Genomic DNA, 17,879 nt, shown 5'->3' with positions numbered 1-17,879 from the left:
ACTGTTGTTTGTGTTCCCTGATTGAAGTTTGGGTGGAGCAGGACATGGACCTGGAAGAGGCACTGGAGTTGGAGGTGCCTTTGATGTGCACTTGGCTATTCAGCAGGAATCCTGTTTTGCCTTAGAGCTACAGTAATCAACACCCACCCTCTCTATGTCTCCCCTCACCCTCATTCTCCAGGAAACTTCAGGCAAAAATAATTGAGAAACAGGCACCAGAACAAGGTGAGAAATGGTCAGGGGGAGCAAAGGACCATCTGTATGAACTGGGAAGCAAGCGGAGGGTCAAGCTATCCTTCCCAGCTGGGAATTCTTGGGTTAGTGGAGAGTACAACCCTCAAATGCATGTGTCCAACCAGAGATTTGGAAACCCATCTCCCATGAGAGCACTATTTCCCATAGAAAACAAAAACAAAAACAGAAACAAAAACAGTCAGGCTTTGGTTCCCCCTGCCGGCTATATTAGAAATGACAGGCAGCTGGGCGCAGTGGCTCACGCCTGTAATCCCAGCACTTTGGGAGGCCAAGGCAGGCGGATCACCTCAGGTCAGGAATTCAAGACCAGCCTGACCAACACGGCAAAACCCTGTCTCTACTAAAAATACAAAAATTAGCTGGGTGCAGTGGGGCATACCTGTAGTCCCAGCTGCTCAGGAGGCTGAGGCAGAATTGCTTGAATCCGGGAAGTGGAGGTTGCAGTGAGCTGAGATTGCACCCCTGCACTCCAGCCTGGCCAACAGAGACTCCATCTCAAAAGAAGGGGAGGGGAGGGGAGGGGAGGGGAAAGACAAGACAGGTAACCACCTTCCTGCCTCTGACCCACCTCCCGCTTTTTGCATTCTCCAATTGGGTCAAATACTTAACCCCATTGCTTCAGGCTAAGGCAAGCAACAGATCTCAGGAAAGAAGGTTTTTTTTTCTTTTTCTTTCTTTTTTTTTTTTTTAGATAGAGTTTTGCTCGTCGCCCAGGCTGGAGTGCAGTGGTGCGATCTTGGCTCACCGCAACTTTCGCCTCCCAGGTTCAAGTGATTCTCCTGCCTCAGCCTCCCAAGTAGCTGGGATTACAGGCACCCACCACCACACCTAGCTAATTTTTTGTATTTTTAGTAGAGATGGGGTTTCACCTTTTTGGGCAGGCTGGTCTCAAACTCCTAACCTCAGGTGATCCGCCCGCCTCAGCCTCTCAAACTGTTGAGATTACAGGCGTGAGCCACTGTGCCAGGCCAGAAGTTTTATTTCCAAACCCCAGGAAGGCATTACAAATAACAGAGATAGAAACCCAAATTAAGCTCTGAAACAACTGGAGACAGGCCTGCCTAGGTGATCAGGAGCGTCCAGGCAACAGGGATGGGAAGCAGGAGAGATGCATTCCAGATAGGGACCTCACCCCAGAGCCTTAGTCTGTATATACATGTGACTATTCAGGGGCTGGAAGTTGAGAACCAGAAACCCACCAATCCTAATGTTGTCCTGGGTGGGAGGCAGAGAAGGCAGCAGCACGTGAGGTCAAGGACATTACCAAGTCTGACCCTGGCATTGGTCGCCTGCTCTGATCCCCAACAGTCCATAAATAAGTTATCCAGCACATCTCAGGGATGGAGGCGGGGGAGCAAGCCAACTAGCCATAGCCTCTGGAAGAAGGGGCAGGCCAGCCTGGCACTGGGGCAGAGCTACAGCAGAATGCAGTCTGACTCGTGCTTCGGCCTCTGCCGACGCTCCCCAGCTGGGCGTCCAGATGTGGCTCCTCTCCCCTGTATCGAATTTAACAATCGGTCACTGAACTTCCTTGGAAGCGCACAAGAAGAGATTCTAGAAGGAGGGGTGTCAGGATTGGGACAGGGAGTAGGGAGAGGAAGATAGGAAGGGACTCCAGGGGAGAGGTACAGGCAGGGGAAGGGCCCTGAGAGAAGAAACCTTGAAGAGACCAGTGCAGGAATAATAGGTGTTCTGGACCCAGCAAAGCATGAAGTGCAAACCGGGAGTGTGGGCGCCCGGGCAGCAGCCCACCTGCGGTGACAGGGCCCGTGTCCGCGTCCGCACTGGCTGCACTGCCTGCTGCTGTTGATACTCCTCTTGCTGAAGCTGCTGGGCCAGCTCCAAGTCGGTGAGCCCCAGCGCGCCCTGTGGCTGCTGCTGCTGCAGGGACAGAGCAATCAGGTAGTCCTGAGGAGAACAAGAGTTGTACAGTGGGCTGAGGCCCAGAGCTGTGGCTATTCAGGCGAGGTTTCCAAATCAGTTTTTCCGCATCCCTCAAATTCTCTAGCTCTTTCTCCCTACGGAGCAGCACACACAGCCAAATGCATTATCTGTGGTGCCAGAGAATACACACCAAGTGAGGAGACGATCTGAGGTAACCCAGAGAAAGAGGCATGGGTTCACATGGCCTCTAGCGGTTAAAATGTATGTGGCAAAAAGCTCTCTGAGGCACATGTGCTCTCTGCACTTTTCCTAAGTGCCCTACACACCTGGTCTACCTGCAGCTGCTTTTCTGGGGAGCCACTCCCACCTTCTGCTCCAGGCCCCTTGCCCAGGGAATGACTCAGGTGAAAGTCGGAGTCACAAAAGCAGCTGTCTCCATCCACATTGTGCAGGCTCTCCCATACGACTTGCTCCTCGTGTAGAAAGCCCTGGTCAGTGACCAGTAGGTATAAGTGACCCTACAAAGAAAAGAACAGAGCTCACTGCGGGGACAGGTGATACAGAGGCAGTTCACTGCCAGAAATCTCGGTATGAGCATGTGGACCTTTTTTTTTTTTTTTTTTTGAGACAGAGTCTCGCTCTATCGCCCAGGCTGGAGTGCAGTGGTGTGATTTCCGCTCACTGCAAGCTCCGTCTCCCGGGTTCACGCCATTCTCCTGCCTTAGCCTCCCAAGTAGCTGGGACTACAGGCACCCACCACCATGCCTGGCTAATTTTTTGTATTTTTTTAGTAGAGATGGGGTTTCACCATGTTAGGCAGGATGGTCTCGACCTCCTGACCTCGTGATCCGCCCTCCTCGGCCTCCCAAAGTGCTGGGATTACAGGCATGAGCCACCGCACCCAGCCCCTCAGCATGTGGACGTTTTATAAATATGTGTGGCCTTGGGGGGAAGAAAGGGATGTCTGAGTGTATGTCCAGTTGGATGTGAGCACAGTGGTCATTCTGGCCAAGCGTGGCATGGAGTCGTCGGGGCTGAGATGCCACACAAGACCCTGCTCCCCCCATTTCCCGTTGTTCTCTGGGCTTGCCTGATGGCTCTTAGGATAAATCCTTTGAGAACAAGAGACCCCTCCCTCTGCTGCTCAAATCCTAGAGAACATTGGCAGTTTCTAACTTTTGAAGACCAGCATCGTTCAAAAATTTCACTGCCCCCTCCTAGGGGAGGATCGGACTTTCCTGTCCCATCAACGGCATGCTTATCCCTTATGGCTTGCTCTGGCCAGAAGATGTGAGCAGAAATGACATGTGTCATTTCCAAACAGAAGCTCTAAGCATGAATGCACAGTGCCCCCCTCTCTCTGTGTTCCCGCATATATTCCAGATAAAGGATCTTTTGTCAGCTGGGTCCCAGAGTGAAAATGGTATGGGACAGAACCATAGCCAGTCCACAGTGGACAAGCACCAGGAGCGGGAAATGAACCTTTGTTGTGGTAAACCACAGGGATTTGACGGGTCACTTGCTACCACGGCTTAATCTAGCTGATCCCAGCTGGACCCATGAGAAAAAGGCACCAGGAAATGACAGCACCGCAGCCCGCCGCCCTCAAACCCGCATTACCTTATGCTTAGTCATGGTGCTAAAGTGGTTGTTTCGGAAAAAGACGCTAAGTTCACCCTCCTTAGGAGCTGCTGTCAGCTCACACAGCCCGTGGTAGGTCAGCTGGGCTGCGGTGGTCTCCAGGAACTGCTCTGCAATCAGGCCTGCCAGAGGGGACAAGTTGAGGGAAACTTGGCTTGAATTCAAGGTCCACAACAGGAAGGACCATCCAGAGAGCTCCTGTCAAAAGCCCCAGGGGTCAGTCCCACCTTCTGACGTCCCTTTCTTGAAACCTGGCTGTATTCATTCACTTAACAAATACTTATAGAGCAGCTACCTCATGCCAGGCACTGGGGATACCCCAATGAACTAAACAGAAATTCCCCAAGCTCCTTCTTGTGAAGCTTATAGCTAGTGGGATGTGGTGGGAGATGACACACAATAAAAAATAAGCCTAAGTAGCCATCATTCCCTCCACATACTATTCATGAGAAGGGGAGGAATGTCACCTTCCGTCACGAGGTTGGTGTCACTGGAGTGTTTGCAGGTGATGATCTTCTCCACCAGCTGGTTGTAACTCAGTTTCCCAACTGCACGCACAGCCTCAGGACTCTGCTTGGGTAGTGGGATGGTAGGATTCCAAAAAAATTGGGATTTTTTTTTTTTTTTTTTTAAGGAAGGAAATGAACAAAGCTCACAAGGTCTACAACCCTATGATGAATGGTTCCTAAACACTTTTTTTTTGTCTCTCAAAAAAAAAAAAAAAATTTCAGGAACCATTCATCATAGGATTGCTATGTTGCTCAGACTGGCCCCGAACTCCTCCCAAGTAGCTGGGAATACAGGCATGTGCCACCAAACCCATCTGGTTCCTGAATTTTTGATGTCTAAAGAACTGACCTGTTTGCATGTAGTTTGCTTGTATTTGCATGTTATCCCCAAAATTGGTTAAAATTCAAGGAATTCTGTACTGGGTCCAGTCTCCAAACCCTGTTTCCCTCCCAAGCCAATCTAACCCCTAACTCCCTAACCTCTACCCCACAAGAATTTGCCTCTCTCATGTCAGCTTAAGCTGGATAAGGTCCCAGTGGGCCCTCCCACCCTCACCTGTGGATCAACAAGCCAGCCATGGTACAGAGGTATGCCTAGTAGGTCAAAGACACTGCACTCAGGTGTATACTCAAAATCAGAGACGCCTGTGAATCGCACATTGACATCCAGACCTGTGGCCAGTTTAGGCAGCACTGTTATTGCATCATCCACATTCTGGGGGTAGAAAAAAGATGATAGACATTCTAGCCTTTTCTCCCACCACTCCACTCCCACCTCCAGAAATTAAAAATTAACCTTGTTGCTTTTCTTTCGCTATTCTCTTACAAGTCACTCCATTTCTCCCTTGCCTCAACCCTTCTCTATGAACATTGTTTTTCTTTTAGAGTTTAAGTCTCATTCTTTCATCCAGGCTGGAGTGCAGTGGTGTGATCCTAGCTCACTACAGCCTCAAACTCTTGGTTTCAAATGACCCTCCCACCTCAGCCTCCTGAGTAGCTGGGACTACAGGCACGCACCGCCATACCTGGCTAATTCTTGAAAAAAATTTTTTTTTTTTTGTAGAGACAGGGGTATTATTATGTTGCCCAGGCTGGCCTCGAACTCCTGGCCTCAAGTGATCCTCACGCTTTGGCCTCTCAAAGTGCTGGGATTACAGGTGTGAGCACTCGGCCAATGAACATATTTTCTAGGACAAAGATAAACTCTCCTTTGACTCCTGCAGAATAAAATCATGGTTCAAGGAAACCTCTGAAGAACAACAAAAGCTTCTCTTAGTATTTCAAGATGTCCCCTTACAAACCTGCAAACCCCTATGCCTGCAGACCTTTTGCCTTACCTGCTGAAAATTAAGCTGAAGTCCCTCTGACTTCTCCTGGGGTTTGATGGACAGGAGGCAGTTTCCTACAAGACAGGACCTCTTATCAGCTTACCCCACCAATTGCCTCAAAAGCTAAGTTTCCTCGGGTAATGTCACAGAACACAGATTTTCAGAGCTGGAAAAGACTTAGAGTCTAATCTGGATTCTTCATTTCTCAGAGGAAGCGAGACTCATAAAGGTGAAGGGCCCACCCAGGGTCAGATACAAAAGCTAACGGCAGAATTGGTGTTACAACCCAGGACTCCCGACACCTTTGCTTTTCATTATCCAGCCTTGCAGAGAAGCCCCATAGACCCTTACCCTCCCTGCCATATCAGAACCCCCAAATGGAGATCCCTGAATAGTCTGGCTGAGTGGATAGCTCTGCAACCCTTTGGGTAATTCCTCTTCAAGGCCCAGTCACTCACCAAGATGGGCCATGAGCTCATCCGATGTGATCACTTCCTTCTGAAGGGGGAGTTTCACCTGAAGGCAGAAGGGGTGATCACGTGTGTGCTTTCCCCCAAAGAGCACTAAAGGAAGAACCCATGGAAAGGCAAGGGGGAGCTCCAGTAGTAGGGTGGGGTAGGAAAAAAGGCTTGCAACTGGCACAAGGGAATGAATGTGAAATCTTGCAAGGCTAGGGAGTAGGGGATACAGGGGTAGGACAGATTTTCCTCTTTTTTTTTTTTCTTTGTTTTTAGGAACATCTTATCTCATTTGCTCAAGTTGGAGAAATATGGAGAATAATCTGAAAAGTTTTGACTGGTTTGAGAATATCAGGATGATCAAGGAAATAGGTCAGGGAAGAGTACTCCCTGATATTTTTTGCACCCCTAACTGCGTGTTCTCTTACCTTCCACTGAAGAAAGATGATATTCATGATGGCAAGGAGAGGGCAAGGGCCGTTACTGCTCTGGGTGATGATAGGTGTCCGTTCTCCTTTCCAAGGGATCCACTTGACACAGTAGAAATCTGGCTCAGGCTGTCGGGTCCTGGGGGACTGAGGAAGCTCCTGGGGCATGGAGCATGCCCTCATTGTCTCTACTTCAGGCAGTGTCCCAAGGGTTGGCCCCAGTGGAGTTGAGCTAGCTTCAGGCAGAGGGGACTCAAGGTTGTCCCCACACTGGCCAGGCAGCAAAGCTTGGCCCCGTTCTCCAGCCTCCCCATCAGCATCTCTTGCATCTGTGTTCTGAGGGTGCTCATGTGGGCCTGCCAGAAGCTCATGGTTTTCAGGGATGACTGCTTCTGCAGTCCCGGCCTTACCAGGGGTCGGATCCTCAGGCTGATGGTGTTCCATAGTCAAAAGGGACTCAGCTGAGGGGCACTGAAGGTGTTTACTGACCTCAGGGACTTGCCTAAGCCAGGCTTGGGATGCAAAAGAGGGACCTGTTCAATAAGAAGAAAATCAGTGGGCTGGAAAGCAAACTAACCCAGATAAGTCTTGGAAAAAGGAATGTAGTGTAGAAGGCTGGTTAGTGTTTGTGCAGTCACTCCTGGCTATGGGCAGTATATGTGTAAACAGAAGGGTCCTGTGCTGAGCTCTTTCCACCTCTAACTTGCTGTGACCAGATGAGACCAAGAGGGCACGGGGCGGAGGGAAGACTGGTGGGATTGAAGACATGGGTGGAGTCAGCTTCCCTGAAACAGATCGTAACAGGGAAGGAAGAAAAGACAGAGAGAAAGGGAGAGCACAAAGGAGAAAGAAGGAAAAGAGGTGGAGAAAGAAATGTTAAATCTACGCTAATGGTTATTAATATGATGATCTTTAGCTTACTCTAATAGGCATCACATCAGTAACCCCTCATAGCCATATTCCCTCACAGGGATAATTCCTCTGCCCTACCCCATACCCTGCCCCTTCACACAACATACTAAGCATACACAGCCTGCTTGTATTTTTAGGGATACCTTCTCTCTGCCTCACCCAAGGATAAAAAGATTAACAGTCACATAGTGCTTGGGGTGAAGAATGGAGGAGGCACAGAGTCAGTGTCATGCCCCTAAAGGCGAAATGCTGGTGAGAAGGGGAAGTCTTCCTCCTCAAAGGGCTCTTCCGAACCATAAGCAATACCAGACCACAGTACAAAGGCCTTGGGAGGGGTTTCCTGTAAGCTGGGAGGGGAAATGTAGGTAGGGGGGACGAATCAGAGACTGGTTTTGATAAGTGACTTCAGATTAGGGGCACAAAAAGCACTCCCCACAAGTTCTTCCAGTAAGCTTCTCTTTTAAAAAAAAAATTAATAAAGATATTCAAATTCATTTTAATTAAATTGAGACAGGGTCTTGCTTTGTTGCCCAGGCTGGTCTCAACTCCTGGGGGCCCAAGTAATCTGCCCTCCTCAGCCTGACAAAGGACTGGGATTATAGGCATGAGCCACGGTGCCTGGACCCAGTAAGCATCTCTTGACAGCTAGAGTTGAGACAGCAATTTTTCCTCAGTTCATTTTTTTTTCTTCCAGAAACTGCCTAAACCCAGAGATACTCTCTTGCCCGCTATTTCTATGAAATACGAAAATGCTGATTATTAATTTACTTAACAATACTCCCTCTACATTCACCTACCTGAAATTTTATGTCTATTCCCATCCAAGTGGTTTTATTTATTTATCTTTATTTTTTTGAGACAGAGTTTTGCTCTCGTTGCCCAGGCTGGAGTGCAGTGGCGCAATCTCAGCTCACCGCAACCTCTGCCTCCTGGGTTCAAGTGATTCTCCTGCCTCAGCCTCCCGAGTAGCTGGGATTACAGGCATGCACCACCATGTCTGGCTAATTTTGTATTTTTTAGTAGAGACGGGTTTTCTCCATATTCGTCAGGCTGGTCTCAAACTTCTGACCTCAGGTGATCCTCCCACCTCAGCCTCCCAAAGTGCTGGGATTACAGGCATGAGCCACTGCACCCAGTCCTATCCAGGTCATTTTAGATGTGAACACTGGACCTGTTTAACCTGCTCTCTATCAGCACTAGAGGCACATTGAGGCAAGTACAGATAGACATTTAACTAATGCTGTGGGTATAAATAATAAAAAACCACAAATCCTGCCCTTTGGAAAACATCTCCCTTTAATCTCCTTGCTCCCCTCCCACTCTTTATCAGGGAGAGAAACAGGGAGAAATTAAACTAGTTAGGGACCAGGCACAGTGGCTCACACCTGTAATCCCAGCATTTTGGGAGGCTGAGGCGGGCAGATTACTTGAGATCAGGAGATCGAGACCATCCTGGCCAACATGGCGAAACCCTCTCTGCATTGAAAATAGAAAAATTAGCCAGGTATGTTGGCGCGTGCCTGTGTCCCAGCTGCTCAGGAGGCTGAGGTGGGAGAATTGCTTGAACCCAGGAGGCGGAGGTTGCAGTGAGCTGAGATTGTGACACTGCACTACAGCCTGGACGACAGAGGGAAACTCCATCTCAAAAATAAAATAAAACAAAATAAAATAAATTAAACTAGTTAGAAATCTTGTCTTTTCCCCATCCTCCTCCCAACCTGAGACCGCTTCCTTCTTGTAAACCTACATGAATTTGGGGCTAGGGGAAGGCCTGGGAGATGAGATTGAAGAACATTAAAGTTACTGAAATAGAATTTCAGTAACTCAAATTGATTATCACTCAAATTGATTATCCTCTTGATTCACATATGTTTATGCTAGCTGCATATCATTTACATGTTGTTAATTTAGAATCAGAGTAGCAAAAACTGCCTGCAGGCCTTACACTTTTTTTCTCTCTCTCTTTCTCTCTCTCCTTTTCTTCTCCCCTTAAATGACACTTAGGGTGAACCTCAAAGCAGATGCCAGAGCCTGGAAAAGTAAAAAAGCTTGAAGAAAAGCAGGCCTCAGCCAGGCACAGTGGCTCATACCTGTATCCCAGCACTTTGGGAGGCCAAGGCGGGTGGATAACCTGAGGTCAGGAGTTCAAGACCAGCCTGGCTAATACGATGAAACCCCGTCTCTACTAAAAATACAAAAATTAGCCGGGGCGGTGGCGGGTGCCTGTAATCCCAGCTACTCAGGAGGCTGAGGCAGGAGAATTGCTTGAACTCCGGAGGTGGAGGTGGCAGTAAGCCAAGATTGTGCCACTGGACTCCAGCCTGGGTGACAAGAGTGAGACTCTGTCTCAGAAAAAAAAGAAAAGAAAAGCAGGCCTTAGTTTTTATATTTTCTGTCCAGTGCCAGAAATGATCAATGATGAAGTGGGGCTGGGCAGCTAGCTGGCTGGAGAGGTGAGCCAAAGGAACCCAGGAGTGGACACCCGAGGGAGTGGGGTCTCAGAGGAACTGGGCAGAGCTAAATGGGCTAAGTCTTAAGAGGCAGGGGCAGGAAATGTAATGGAGGGTTTCTACTCTACAAGGTCTAATCCTGCTGGGGAGGGCATGGAGTATTTCAGAGTAGGAAAGAATGAGAGAGAGGATAGTCAGACAAATCAAAGTTTCATTCTCCTCCTCCTCTTTGTCAGCTCCTCAAGTCCTACACTTTCTCTCCAGCTGGAATTATGGTGGTGGGTGAGGGAATTAAAATAACCCTGGCTCCTCCCTAATCAATGGCAGTACAGAGCCAAAAGTTGGAAGAAGCATGTAAAACAGGTATGTAACTTCAAGAAGACACTCTTCCTCTCCGTAGGAACAATTCCCTTACTGTCCCACACCAATCTCTTTCTCAGTCTGACCTACGTCTTCATGCAATCAATAGTTTAGATTTTTATCTCAGAATATGTCAACCATGGCCACAGTGCCCTGTCTACTTGCTCATAAGGAGAGGGGGAAGGTTTCGTGCTTTCATTAAAAGGAGGAGGACCAAGCAGCATCCCCTTTACATATCTCTCCTGACTTAGCTCCTCTAAGCAATCCAGACTTGTAGACCAAAGGTGGAATGACAGCAGGTGTCAGCTCCCCAGAGCTGGAGAGGAAACGGAGAGGGGTGGGAGAAGAAGTGAAGAAGATGATTAAAATAAAGTTTTTACCTTAAAGAAGTGGATGCTGTTCCAAGATTGAGAAGGAGGGTTCAGCTGTGGCAATGCGATGGGGAAGATAGGTGCAATGAGGGGGTCTGCCAGTGCCAGCTGCCTTCCAGCTGTCAACGCCTGAGCTTATACAGGTTTACACAGCTTTGCGAGCGACGGTACAGGCTCGGTTGTGGCCACTTCCGGACTCACGCCCAGTACTGGGGGCACTGGAGTGGGTGAAGGCAGGCAGGGGCGGAGCCCAGGTGCTCCAGGTCACTCAGAGAGTCTTCAGGATTCCTGAGTCGCTGAGTCTAGGGCATGCGCTCCAGGCCCTGACTACAAGCTGGTTTTCAAAGGAAGTTTGTGGTTTTTCTTTTCTTCTCTTTCTCTCTTTTTGTTCTCATCGGGACGAAGAAAAATTAGGCAAGGACAAGCTCCCTGGAGGAGGAGGGGCCTGCCCAGCGCTGGTGGATTTCCATCAGGGCTTTCTGACCCGGTCAGCAGCTTTGTGATCAGCAGAGAGGGAGCAAGAAACAAGGAGAGAAAAACAACAGACCCTTTCTCTTCCCTCCGCCTGCCTCTGGAAGGGACGGAGCGCTTGTGCCTCTCTGGTGAGAATAGGGAAGAGCAAGTGCCCTTGCTGAGTGGGGAGGAGCAGGGCTGGACAGAAGCAGCTTGTTGGATCTGGGCTCTCTCCCTGGGTATAGCAGTCCTTTGCTCTCGATCCACAGAAGCAGGACCAAAGAGCACGATATTTGCATATATTACTCAGTTAATGTTAAAAACAAACAAACAAACCCAGCTCTTTTCCCTCTGGAGCCCTCCACAGAGGTTCTTTCCAAGTCCTTGCTGTATCATGTTTAAGTCTAGAAATGAAACTGGTTGGGTTGTGCACCTGCTAGAGTGCAGAGGGTGTGGAAGAAGCTCCAGGATCTGGACGCGATGGCTGACGCCTGTAATCCCAGCACTTTGGGAAGCCGAGGCGGGCGAATCACGGGGTCAAGAGATCAACACCAACCTGGCCAACACAGTGAAACCCCATCTCTACTAAAAATACAAAAATTAGCAGGGCGTGGTGGCACGTGCCTGTAGCCCCAGCTACTCGGGAGGCTGAGGCAGGAGAATCACCTGAACCCGGGAGGCAGAGGTTGCAGTGAGCCAAGATCCTGCCACTGCACTCCAGCCTGATGACAGAGCAAGACTCCATCTGAAGAAGAAGAGGAAGAAGAAAAAAGAACTGGCAGAGCAGGCAGGAGATCCAACACCCCTGTACTCTGGATCTTGGTTCCACCACAGGCCTCTCATCAGTCACCTCCTCTCGATTTACAGCTGGGGAAGCAGGAAAAGCTGGTGTGAGGCTGATGGTAGGAAATAAAGCGATAGATAAATAAATGAGGGAATTTTTGATGATGAGTGTCCATTTATTTACAGTACTTGCACTACCCTGCGGCTGGAAAGTGGCAGTTAAGGGAGGCTGGAACCTAACTCTACATTCTGAAGGGTTCCCTAAACTCTATGTACAGGGCCGCCACAGGATGAAACTTCAAGCAACTCTAAAGCCTGCAAGAGCAGTTGGAACAATTAGGGTGGCAGAGAGCAAAAAGTCAAGGTTACAATTGTCCAAGAAAGGAAGGAGAAGATATTTGCCAAGTCTGTAGAAAAAAAACAGGCTACAGAGTTGCAAAGGGAGAAGCAGCAGGAGTTGGCAGGAGACTGTGTTAGGTAAACAAGAGGGGTCAAAGATTATTCTAATGTTCTCCTAACATGAACAACCACAAAATTGGTGGCAATTGAATCAGTTTGGTAAAGGGCAGAATTTCGGGAAAGAAGATGATCTGTTTTGCCAAGTGTCATTTAAAATGTCAACCAGATGCTCGGTGTGATATATGGAAAGATGTTATACTTAGCCTGATCTGAGAGGGAAAGTTCAGATGCCACAATAATGGGTTACTGTGACACATACACATTTGTTTACCAAACGACGTATCCCTCAGAAAACGCTCCTTCCCTCGGTAGCTAGGGACATTGCGGAGCCGCAGGACTACGTTTCCCACGTCGCCCCACGCCACACCCCCTTGGCCTCTCCGGAAAGTCGTCCCAGGAGCCTCTGGGCGTAGAGCCCCGCCTCCGCCGCTGGGGGAGGGGCGACGCCGAGCTCGGGGGCACCCGGTTACGCACTTCCTCCCGGGGTCGGAGGCCGATTCGCCTTGTGGCGGGTTCGAGTCCCGCCTCCTGACTCTGGCCTCTAGCCCCTGAGTCCCGGGCGGGGTGCATTCGCCGGGGAAACCTCTCCTCGACCACGGGCACCTCTCCTCGACCAGGGGCGACGGCGTACTTTGGGCTTCATCATGGAGGACTACCTGCAGGATTGTCGAGCTGCTCTACAGGTAACCGATCCCTGTCTGTGACTGTAAGGAATGGAGCACGGGGTCCAGGAAGGACGAAGACGTGGGATCTGGGGAAGCCTCGACGGTCCGTGTGGAGGGAACACTGAGTTGTGGGGAGGGGGGTTGGGGCCTGATCAGGTTTGGGGCATGAGGAGCGAGGAGCGAAAAGCCAGCTTAGGAGCGTGAGAATGCTGCTTGCTTAGTCTCTCGGTTTTTGGCTCCCCGCCTTTGGGGTCCGCCCGAGAGCTGGGAGAAGTCTTGGGTCTGAATTCTGCATTTGAGCCTCTGCTTGCTGTCATCTTGGTCAGTTTCGTCAAAAGGACCAGGACTGTGCCGCCGCCAGCCGAGCCCCTCGAGGTGTGTTTATTCTTTTCTCCCCGCCCCTCTTTGAGTTCTCCGCTCCCAAGGCCTCGCTTGGCCCACTGGCCTCCAGGTGAACCTCGGGGGTGTGGAGGGAACGGGTGCTCACGGTTTTATTTCCTCTGAATGGCGGTTTCTGTCTGGCGGGCTGAACTCATTTCTAAGTTAGAAGTAGTAACGATATTTTACTTTCAGTCAGTGTTTTTAAACCAAACATACATAATCCATCAGGCATATTTGTTGACCCACAACCAGCATTCCTTTGCCTCCAGGTTTCTCCTTTGGCCTTAACGCACACACATTACATAAAAATTCTCCACTTGGAAGGGATAAGCACAAAGTGTGTTTAGAATCAAAACCATAAATATGACTACTGAATGCTTTGTGGCTTATTTTTGGTGCTCTCTGAGCCAGTTGGACTCACCCAGCCATGCTGAGCCGTCAAGAGGCATTAGGCTATTATCCCCAGTGAGCAGCGAAAAGCTAACCAGAGACAGACTCCAGGAGGTCACCCGGCCCCTCTACTTTGAGTTATACTGCCCTGAAGAAACCTAGACAGATGGCTTGCTGAGCTTTCCTTTTTAGATATCTGAAACTCTACAAATTCCCCTGGGGGACAGATTCTGTTCTTTAACAAATCCTGAAAGTCACTTAGTTCCTGCTGCAGACTCAGCTGCTGGAATAAATGAATTGTCTTCATATTGAATTGGGGAGAAGGTCCATTTTGACACCAATTACATAGACATTTTCCTTGTGAAAAAGAAATTTGGGGAGTTATTTCAATGCATAAGGCCATTTGGAACCAATCCCTTTTTGTTACGTCTGATTCCACCACAGGGTGCTTATTGGAGGACTAATGTGGAGTTTTGGGGGCACCGTTCTAAGTGCTAAACAGTTGGATTTTCCCCCCCAGTAACCCAAATGACTGTTCTCTTCCACCATGTGGTAAAGTGCCCTTGGATCTGAAACCTCACCAAATAGTATTTCTTTGCATGCATCTATTCTCCAGTGTATATCCTCCAGAGCCTCCCCCCACCCCCAGGTTAGCAGTATATTCTCTATTTTTATTTTGTATTTGTTTATTTATTTTGAGCCAGGGTCTCACTCTGTTGCCCTGGCTGGAGTGCAGTGGTGTGATCACGTCCCTGGCTCAAGTGATCCTCCCACCTCAGCCTCCTGAAAAAGCTGCGACTATAGGCAGTGCCACCCTGCAGGGCTAATTTTTTGTATTTTTGTAGAGACAGGGTCTTGCCACGCTGCCCAATCTGGTCTTGAACTCCTGGACTCAAACAATCCCTCTGGCTTGGCTTCCCAAAGTGCTGGAATTACAGGTGTGAGCCACTGTACCCAGCCCTAATAGTATATTCTCTACAGCAATATGAAGCTGGAAAAATACTTGATTTTTCCAATATTGCTGGAATCCTGACCTTTCTCTCCCTGCATTCATCCCCCAAGGAGCAAGATCTAGCTCTTCCTTTCAAACTTGTGAACTTGTGAAAGTTGAGGTTGTGTCTTAGAGCTTTCATCATCACATAGCCTCTCCAGGGCCTGGAGAAATGAGAAAATTAGACTCTAAGAAGGTTAACAGGTGAACTGATGGCAAGACATACTGGTAGATGCCAACAATTTAGATTGCTTTGATTTTTTTTTTTTTTTTTTTTTTGAGGTGAACTCTCACTCTGTCGCCCAGGCTGGAGTACAGTAGTGCAATCTCGGTTGACTGCAACCTCCACTTCCTGAATTCAAGCGATTCTTCTGCCTCAGCCTCCTGAGTAGCTGGGATTACAAGCTTGCGCTACCATGCCTGGCTAATTTTTGTATTTTTAGTAGAGACAGGGTTTCACCATGTTGGCCAGGCTGGTGTCGAACTCCTGACCTCAAGTGATCTGCCTGCCTTGGTCTCCCAAAGTGCTGGGATTACAGGCATGAGCCACCACATCCAGCCTAGATTGCTTTAAATTATAGAAGTAGTAAATGTGTACTTCATGAACAAATTTAAATACCAAAGGGATATGAAATGAAAAAGATAAAGATCGTTTTTCTTCTCTCCTCTCCATCCAGTTCTCCAGAGGATACCCTGTTAAGTTTCTTGTGTAAAGAGAGAGAGATGATTTAGACAGATACATTCTTAAGTTTGAATGTTCCTGTTAAACTACAGTTTAATTATAACTTTCAGAAAATCATGAATGCTCCTCTTTGCACAGGATAAAGACAGCTGGTAATCCAGCCAAGTCTCCCGTTGCTACTGTATTTTTAGTATTTGATACCAGAGAAATTTTCTACAGCCTCTGCCACAGAGACAATAGGATGTTCCATTAAAAAAAAAATCTTGGCCGGGCGCGGTGGCTCAAGCCTGTAATCCCAGCACTTTGGGAGGCCGAGGCGGGCGGATCACGAGGTCAGGAGATCGAGACCATCCTGGCTAACACGGTGAAACCCCGTCTCTACTAAAAAAATACAAAAAACTAGCCGGGCGAGGTGGCGGGCGCCTGTAGTCCCAGCTACTCAGGAGGCTGAGGCAGGAGAATGGCGTAAACCCGGGAGGCGGAGTTTGCAGTGAGCTGAGATCTGGCCACTGCACTCCAGCCTGGGTGACAGAGTGAGACTCCTTCTCAAAAAAAAAAAAAAAAAAAAAAAAAATCTTATTTAACCAAATGTCCTATTTATGGTGACTCATCTTTCACTTCTAGGGGGGAGAAATCTTTGCTTCAGGCTGGGGCTGCATTGCATTTTAGGTGTTCATCCTGGAGCCTTTGGACAATGTATTGTGTGCAGTTCTCAGGCATGAAGCAGGAATCAGGAGCTGGCTCTCCTTAGAAATTTGTAGTTCTGGCATCAGTATTGTTTCTATTTTCTCTGCTGAGAGGGTTTCTCTCTCTCTGGCTTTCTGTCTCGTTTATTTTTCTCCCCCATTAACTATTCTGAAGAGTAGTTATCATACCATATTCAGCTTTAGAAGGGAAGTGGTTTACTTTGCCAGGCCTAGAACCCCCTCCCTGCCCCCTCCTCTTGAGGCCACAAAGAACATTTCAGGATAAGAGAGTCTTTTCAACTAGTGGGTGTTTATTCATTTATTTATTTTCATTTAATTTTTTTTTTTTTTTTGAGACAAAGTCTCACTCCGTCGCCAGGCTGAAGTGCAGTTGCATGAAGCTCTCTGCAACCTCCGCCTCCCAGGTTCAAGTGATTTTCCTGCCTCAGCCTCCCGAGTAGCTGGGACTACAGGCATGTGCCACCATGCCCAGCTAATTTTTGTATTTTTAGTAGAAACGGGGTTTCACCGTGTTGGCCAGGACGGTCTCAATCTCTTGACCTCATGGTCTGCCTGCCTCATCCTCCCAAAGTGCTGGGATTACAGGCATGAGCCACTGCGCCTGGCCAACTAGTAGGTCTTTAAAAAAAGAAAAGAAAAGAAAGTTTGTATTTATTTACTTGTGGCCCTCAGATGGTATTTCTTCTATTGGCAGCTTAGATTTCCTCATGCTGCTAAGTATAGCTGTATTTTCCCTGAACTCTTTCTCTGATGGTCAGAAAACAGGCTGTTTGGCTTGTGCTTTCAGCTGGTGGAGGATGGGCTTGGAATTAAGGGTTACACATGTTTTTTCCTAAATAAAGAAGAGAATGATGTCTTATAAGTTGGGCAGCCCCACACCCGGTTTGCCCAGGGCAGTCTTGGTTTTCCCCTGTGTAATCATTAATAGCACCCCTTTTCATTCTCATAAGTGTACCAGTTTGAACAATAAAGTATATAGTCACCCACCACATAAACCATGTTAAGGATCAGGGATACATGACCATGAAAAGATAGGGAGCTCCTTAAGATAGAAGTTAAGGTCTGTCTCAGAGCCACAAGTGCTAGAAGCTGGAGGTTTAGAGGAAGAGGATTGCTCTGGACTGGGTGTTCAGGAAGGCTTCACAGAGAAAGACATTAGGTGGGCTTGAACAATGGGGAGAAATAAAGAAGATGGGAAGGATCACATTTTACTATTTACAGTGTAGGCACTTACGGTACTATCTCATTTAATCCTCCTAACAACGTCATGAAATTGGTTATGATATTCTTCTCATTTTTTTTTTTTTTTTTTTGTTTATTTTTTTGAGATGGAGTCTCACACTGTCACCCAGGCTAGAGTGCAATGGTGCGATCTCAGCTCACTGCAGCCTCCACTTCCCAGGTTCAAGCAATTCTCCCTGCATCAGCCTCTGAGTAGCTGAGATTACAGGCACCTGCCACCACGCCCGGCTAATTTTTGTGTGTTTTAGTTTCACCATGTTTGCCAGGCTGGTCTCGAACTCCTGACCTGAGGTGATCTGCCCACCTCGACCTCCCAAAGTGCTGGGATTATAGGTGTGAGCCACCGGCGCCTGGCCTATTCTCATTTTTATATGAGGGAAATGAGGCTTTGAGGGTCAAGTAAGAAGCAGAGCTGGGATTCAACCCCAAAGTCTGTGATCTTTTCCATTAGTAGTTCTGCATTCAAACAGAGAACAAATAGTGCAAAGGGCAGAGCTGGGAATGTGCATATCATGGTTTGCGGGTGGTGA

The 17,879-nt window shown here is 48.4% G+C and overlaps 2 protein-coding genes across 8 annotated transcripts in view; one reads left to right on the top strand and one right to left on the bottom strand.

Annotated features, from left to right (window-relative positions):
- Positions 1 to 1,118: 1,118 nt before the first annotated feature.
- Positions 1,119 to 12,502, bottom strand: MINDY1 (MINDY lysine 48 deubiquitinase 1). 4 transcript variants are annotated; one of them, XM_010387233.2, is made up of 11 exons: positions 12,022 to 12,502; positions 10,606 to 11,916; positions 6,504 to 7,288; positions 6,076 to 6,133; positions 5,627 to 5,691; positions 4,846 to 5,004; positions 4,248 to 4,350; positions 3,760 to 3,902; positions 2,466 to 2,657; positions 2,008 to 2,163; positions 1,119 to 1,751 (listed from the first exon to the last, which is right to left on the bottom strand). In XM_010387233.2, the coding sequence occupies exons 3-11, from the start codon at positions 6,945 to 6,947 to the stop codon at positions 1,671 to 1,673; spliced, it is 1,401 nt and encodes a 466-aa protein (XP_010385535.1). In that variant the 5' UTR covers positions 6,948 to 7,288; positions 10,606 to 11,916; positions 12,022 to 12,502; the 3' UTR covers positions 1,119 to 1,670. The 4 variants fall into 4 exon arrangements, with proteins under 4 accessions (XP_010385535.1, XP_010385533.1, XP_010385532.1 ...); XM_010387231.2 differs by lacking the exon at positions 12,022 to 12,502 and having other exon boundaries at positions 6,504 to 7,036; positions 10,606 to 11,287; XM_010387230.2 differs by lacking the exon at positions 12,022 to 12,502 and having other exon boundaries at positions 2,507 to 2,657; positions 6,504 to 7,036; positions 10,606 to 11,287.
- A 123-nt stretch (positions 12,503 to 12,625) lies between these two features.
- PRUNE1 (prune exopolyphosphatase 1) overlaps positions 12,626 to 17,879 on the top strand; it is a 31,800-nt gene continuing 26,546 nt past the window's right edge. Inside the window, exon 1 of one of the 4 annotated variants that reach the window (XM_010387228.2) lies at positions 12,626 to 12,974. In XM_010387228.2, coding sequence (XP_010385530.1) covers positions 12,936 to 12,974 — 39 coding nt within the window. In that variant the 5' untranslated portion in view covers positions 12,626 to 12,935. The remainder of the gene's footprint in view (positions 12,975 to 17,879) is intronic. The other 3 variants (XM_030937083.1, XM_030937082.1, XM_030937084.1) reach the window with 3 other exon arrangements.

Source organism: Rhinopithecus roxellana, chromosome 8 (assembly GCF_007565055.1).
Source record: "Rhinopithecus roxellana isolate Shanxi Qingling chromosome 8, ASM756505v1, whole genome shotgun sequence".
Lineage (NCBI taxonomy): Eukaryota > Metazoa > Chordata > Mammalia > Primates > Cercopithecidae > Rhinopithecus > Rhinopithecus roxellana.
This window is presented reverse-complemented; position numbering and strand designations above follow the sequence as displayed.

Coding starts and splice junctions, on each gene's coding strand:
- MINDY1 (XM_030937086.1), bottom strand. CDS start 10,449: ATGCTGCTTGGTCCTCCTCCTTTTAATGAAAGCACGAAACCTTCCCCC. Junction 4,351..4,845: donor GCTGGCTTGTTGATCCACAG/GTGAGGGTGGGA, acceptor CTACCCAAGCAG/AGTCCTGAGGCTGTGCGTGC. Junction 2,164..2,465: donor AGCAGCTGCAGGTAGACCAG/GTGTGTAGGGCA, acceptor TGTTCTCCTCAG/GACTACCTGATTGCTCTGTC.